Consider the following 6,155-nt stretch of genomic DNA (forward strand, 5'->3'; position numbering starts at 1 on the left):
GAAAAGTCTCCATGGATGACTTTGACTGTGACTGTGGATGGGTGACACAGGTACTTGTCTAAATGTCCAAATATTTGACAAGGACAGCATGATTTTTTGCCAGTATTTGTAATATTCGCAATAGGTTCAAATTGATTATTGCCCCATAGCAAAATGAATATTTAATTTCTTTGCATTTGTCTTCCATTGGATTCCTTTTACATTTTACATACGAGGCAATAGGATCCCGCATGTGCAGCTTACTGTTGCAATGTTTGACCATCAAACCTTGGAAATTGTTTGGCTTTTGCCGGATGAACTTCAATGAAGTAGCGCCACAGCTCGTTGACAAGCAAATGGTATGCGCCCTTTTATCTCGGTCAATGATGAGAATCACAACTCTATACCTTAGTTTCACAGCAAATGTAACTAGTTTGTTCTACATTTGTTCCGCTGGTTTCATCAGAATCCAATCAATCTCTATGTGGCTTATTTTGGTAGTTCAGTCTTTAATAAAAAATTGCCACACCTTGTGCATTCTTTAGAGTTCAGGCTTGACCTGATGTTAATCTCCACAATGGTACAAATGGAAAAGAAAATAGTATGATCCAACTTCGTTTTATTTCTTATTAGGATAGCTAGAAGTCATGTTCCTACAAGTTGTATTGTGCCTCCTGTATAGTTTCTCCCTGTACTGAGTATGATAGTTTCAATTACCAAAGCACGAGACAGTCTGAAATTTACGGTAGAAAATGCTTCATCATCGTGTAACGAAATTGTACAGGAAGGCCTACATGGCCCAAAACAAAATACACTTGCGCCATTAGATTTACATGCCGCTACATAAATGTTGAAAAAATATTGAGCTTCAAGGGATGTCAAAAAAATATTGAGGTCCGGTGTTCTACTTAATGCTGACACTCGTGCTCTGTCTCACTTAATGTGCAAGCGTGCAATCAAACAGGGCAAGCACTAACCCATGCCTTCGTGTTATTGTTTATCACACGTTTACGACAATAGAAGTTTTGGGGACCATGTTGATGAACATATTGAAGAACCATAGAGTCCACCGAGAGTGGAGTTTCTAATGACCCCATATTTGCCTCAAACTAACCAGTTAGCATTAATACAGCAGGACCCTTGGAAAAATAGAAAAGTCTCCATGGATGACTTTGACTGTGACTGAGGAACGGATACTTGTCAAAATGTCCAAACATGTGACAAAGATGAGCCAACTGTCTGAGCAGTATAAAAAAATTGACTAGTATTTATAATATTCATAGTAGTTTCGCTCGCAAATAAATAAATAATTATTCATAGTAGTTTAGGTTTACATTAGTTGTTGTTCGATAGGAAAATGCATGAACGTTTACTTATCGTTGCATTCATCTTGCCTTGGCTCCTTTTACATTTTACATGGCATCAGATATATGTGCACCCTACTCTAGCGAAGGTTGACAGTGAGAGTTGTTTTGGACTTTTCCAGATGAACTTCAGTCGATAAGCAGCGCCACAGCTCATCAGCAAGGAAATGATACACGTCCTTTTATCTTGGTCAGTGATGATGAGAATCACAGCTCCATGCTTCAGTAATCTTTCAGTACACATGTAGCCTGTTTGCTTGTACATTTGCTACTTTAGTTTCTTCAATGGTAGTGGATTGCTGGATCTGATAAAACATACTCCCTCTGTTCCAAAACAGATGACCCAACTTTGTATTATAGTATAAAGTTAGTACAAAGTTGGGTCATCTGTTTTGGAACGGAGGGAGTACAAACTTACTGTACAGTAATTGAGATCTGTAATACATTTAGTACAATATCGGTAATTGCCTTTGGCTCCTAGGTGCATATGCACTCATTATCGAAATACACATTTCGAAAAGTTGAAAAATTCGGAACAAAAATATCGCGTGTATATCCGAACATTTTATGTGTGTGCACAAGGTTTCAGTGAAAAACGACGTTTTTTGTGGCTTGTGTAAAAAAGACAAATTCTGATGCTTCATTCTAACTATTCACGAGGCATTTCTTTATCTTTTTTACACAAGCCACAAAAAACGTCGTTTTTCACCGAAACCTTGTGAAGGCACATGAAATGTCCGGATATACACGTGGGATTTTTGTTTCGATTTTTTTTAAAACTTTTCAAAATGTGTATTTTGACAATGGGTGCATATGCACCTAGGAGCCAAAACGCCACTCTCGTACAATATAGTACTTCGTAGACAGAACAGTTTGTCATGTAGTATAAAATAAAATACGACGTGTTACATTACACGAGTTCCGGAAGAAAAAAAATTAGATGGGCACTCCTCGTCACTTTCTCCTTTCAAACAATGACTAACAATAGATAATATCTTATTGCAATAGGCAAAGGATATGTATATATTTCCCCCGCTCACTATTATAACATGTTCTAACTTGTTTTAAATTTGAATGCATGTAGACGCATTTAAGTGTGTTTGTTCGTTCTGTTATGTTGTGATCCAAAATCAAGTATAAAGAGAAAGGCTAATTTCAGGCGGCACGGATCAGTATTGATGTAGGTCACCTTTGTTATATATATCATTTGTAAGCTGCCGCACGGGATTAATTAATTAGTTGTAAATCTTCGGCTTTTGAAGCCTCCCCGATATAGTGAAAATTTGCTTGCTGGCGCCCGTGTTTTTTTCCCATACGTCTTGGATGGGTTTTCCATGTTAATCTCGTGTCTCCTGCTTGTTTTTTGTTCTTCATCGTGTTGATTTGCCTGTCATATCTCTAACACGTTCGCTCATTTCAGTTTGTATGTAGTCCATATTAAAATATCTAAAACATCTTACATTTGTGAAAGAGGGAATATTTCTTTAGGTTACCATTATATATTACTCCATCCTGATTTTATGGCTTGTGTGGATTTAAAAACAGAAAATATGATCTTTAATTTAGTCCATAAAATATGAGTTACATGTCATTTATACACCAAGTACTTCTTTTAACGTGAATCTAATTATGTTATTTTTTCTGACATATAAATAATATTGTATCAAACAAATTAATGATCAAAATTGTCATGCAAATGTGTGTGAACTCTACAAATCACGATCAAGCGACTAGTATATGTGTAAGCATGCATACATGGTGATCAACAAAAATTGATAGATCAATTCAATTGTACATTTAACATGACATATTGTAGATTTTGATTGAAATATGTGCGAACCCTACAAACCACGATAGATTAACAAGTACATGTGTAACCATGCATACATGGTGATCAACAAAGATCAACAGCTCAATTCAACTGTTGATTTGACATGACACACTGTCAGCACATGCATTGTGATCCACATGATACATACTGACCTTGCAACAGATGAGAGACGCAACATTATTAACAAGGAGATGCATAAGAAGCTAGCATGCACCATGTTGTACCAAGTAATGTTGAGAGTGGGATATATAATGAAGTAGTCCACGTGAATACCGGAAAAGTCATGTATGCGGCTCACTGAAAGATCTAGCTGTTACTTGACATCTGACATAAGTGTCTGCTCATCAGAGCAGCGACTAGTGTAGGCATCATGATGTGTCGAGGGTACACAAGAGTTCACCGCATAGTTGAGGTTAGGCAACGGCTCATGATCACGTTCCAGGAACTCCATTGCTTTCTGAATGGTAGGCCTTTTGGCACCATCAAGAAGAGAACACCAGAGTCCTAGGACGGCCACACGCTGCATCTGCGTCTGCCACCTATCAAAGTCATCCCCATGCAACCTTTCATCTACAGCCTCGATGATCATGCCTCCTTTATATAGCTCCCAGACTTGCTCCCTGGACTTCCGTGTGCATACAATGTCTAGTAGGACGATTCCAAAGCTGTAGACGTCAGATCTAGGGTAGAACTTGACTTTCCCATCTTTCCTGCATTCTGGATCTATGTACCCTTCCGTCCCTTGCGCGAGTGTCATCAACGTCGCATTGTCCTGGTTGCCAACCCTTGACAACCCGAAGTAAGCAAGCTTGGCATTGAAGTTGTTGTCAAGGAGTATGTTGGCTGGTTTGATATCTCTATGCAGAATGTAAGGGTCACACTCATGGTGGAGGTAAACCAGAGCAGAGCCGATTCCTTTCACAATTTGGTACCTGATACACAAACATACAACTTAATAAATTCCTGAATGCATGAGTGAGGTTCCCTCTAGGAGAGAAAGAGAAGTGAAACGTCAGTAATAGTAGTATATAATCTATTATTAATCCTTGCAACAACAGAAAATTGTATGCACACTGAAATTGCTTAGTTCTGCATAGTACCTTGTTGGCCATGCTATTACTTGCTCACTCTCGTGTAGGTGGTACTGCAGATTTCCGTTGGGCACCAGTTCATAGACAAGGAAGAGCTCGTCATGTTTCTTCTTCCTACAACACCAGCACATGCAATCGAGTATGTTTCGGCTGTGTTTCCTACAGCACCAACCTTTCAGTTTGACGAGATTTTTGAGCTTTGCTGCACTAATGGTGTTCATTTCGGTGAAGAAGTCCAGATTTCCTCCCCTCATCTTATTCAAGATTTTCTTTACAGCCACCTCGCCGCTATCTGATTCCTTGGAGGACGATGCACATGATTCCTTTGATGATAGACCACCCAATTCTCTCAAGGACGCGCCCCATGATGATCCGTTGGAGCTCAGCGTACCCCTGTAGACTACTCCAAAGGCACCTTGCCCAATAACCCTCGCCTCAGAGAAGTCGTCCGTTGCAGCAGCCAGAACACGGTACTCGAACTCTTTGGGTCCTCCAGTTCGTGTCACGATGTCATGGCTTCTAGTTCTCCTTCTGCACATGAAGCATGAGAGGATGCACCAAAGCACAGCCGCCAACACCACAGCTCCTACGATTGACACTACAATAACCACCGCGTCCATGCCATCATCTGCATGCACGCCAATAACACTCGCTATTAAATAATGATGTTTAATCAGGATTCAGGTATATTTTCTCTTCTAGTTTACTAGAGTACGTATTTCTCGCAAACATAGTAACGAAATTAAGTTCGACTAATCAAAGGCGGCTGCTACAAATCAACCGGATGATTTCTCTAAGAAATCATCCGCCTAGTAGCCGTCTGATCCGGCGCTGGGTGGCCATTTGATCCAAGCAATACAGCCTCGCCTCACGTCTTCCTTGTCTGATCTCATTCCATTAGAGCAACACAGCACCCGTCCTGGCAATCCGTCCGACGATCTCATGACACAGGAGCTGTCGAAAGCGATGCAACGCAGCTCCAAGAGCCACCACCCAACGCTGCATCGCTGGGCAGCGCTATGGGAGCTTCGGATGCTGCTCCATTGCAGCCATGGCCATGGCAACACCAAGCACAAAAAAACATTGATGCCACCCCGACGATGTCTCCGACAAAGCTTCATTGCAACCACAACGACGCTCCATTGTAGCCAAGGCAGCGCTCCATTGCAGCACGCTGACGGCTGCCGTATGCTGCACTGCACCGCCCCACCATGCGGCTGCCATCGCACCTCTCGTTGCAGCACCCGTGGCCGCCGGCGAAGCTTCAGTGTAGTGCCGTCACTGGCGTGGCGGTGCTCTTCCGCAGCACCCCGGTGATCGCGGCATGCTTCACTACATCGACCCCATCATGTGGTGCTCCATCGCATGGCCGTCGACGAAGCTTCAGTGCAGCACCGTCACAGGTGCGGCGCTGCTACATCACAGCACCCCGACGGCCGCCGTATGTTGCACTGCAGCGCCCCATCGCGCAGCTGCCGTCGCACCTCTCGTTGCAGCACCCGTGGCCGCCAGCAAAGCTTCGGTGCAGTGCCGTCACCGGCGTGGCGGTGCTCCTTCACAGCACCCCGACGGTCGTGGCATGCTTCACTGCAGCGCCCCCATCGCTTGGTGCTCCATCGCATGGCCTCCGACGAAGCTTCAGTGCAACACCGCCACCGGTGCGACTGTGCTACATCACAGCACTCCGACGGCCGCCGTATGCTGCACTGCAGCGCCCCACCGCGCGGGTGTTGCTCCATCATAGCAACCCTAATTGGCTGCCGACAAAGCTTCAGTGTCGCGCCGCCAGCGGCGCAACAGTGCCTCCATCGCAGCACCGGCTGCCTCCTCCTCCGCCCTCTCCCCTGCGCGTTGCAGCTCCATCACAGTGCCCCACGACGCATCAACAGC

General features: G+C 43.6%; 1 protein-coding gene across 1 annotated transcript in view; it reads right to left on the bottom strand.

The window, feature by feature from the left end:
• Window positions 1-3,265: 3,265 nt before the first annotated feature.
• Window positions 3,266-6,155, bottom strand: part of LOC119361730 (L-type lectin-domain containing receptor kinase IX.2-like) — a 19,226-nt gene continuing 16,336 nt past the window's right edge. Inside the window, exons 4-5 of the mRNA XM_037626859.1 lie at window positions 4,275-4,893; window positions 3,266-4,106 (exon numbers count right to left, since the gene is read on the bottom strand). Coding sequence (XP_037482756.1) covers window positions 3,488-4,106; window positions 4,275-4,893 — 1,238 coding nt within the window. The 3' untranslated portion in view covers window positions 3,266-3,487. The remainder of the gene's footprint in view (window positions 4,107-4,274; window positions 4,894-6,155) is intronic.

Source organism: Triticum dicoccoides, chromosome 2B (genome assembly GCF_002162155.2).
Source record: "Triticum dicoccoides isolate Atlit2015 ecotype Zavitan chromosome 2B, WEW_v2.0, whole genome shotgun sequence".
NCBI classification, from domain to species: Eukaryota; Viridiplantae; Streptophyta; class Magnoliopsida; order Poales; family Poaceae; genus Triticum; species Triticum dicoccoides.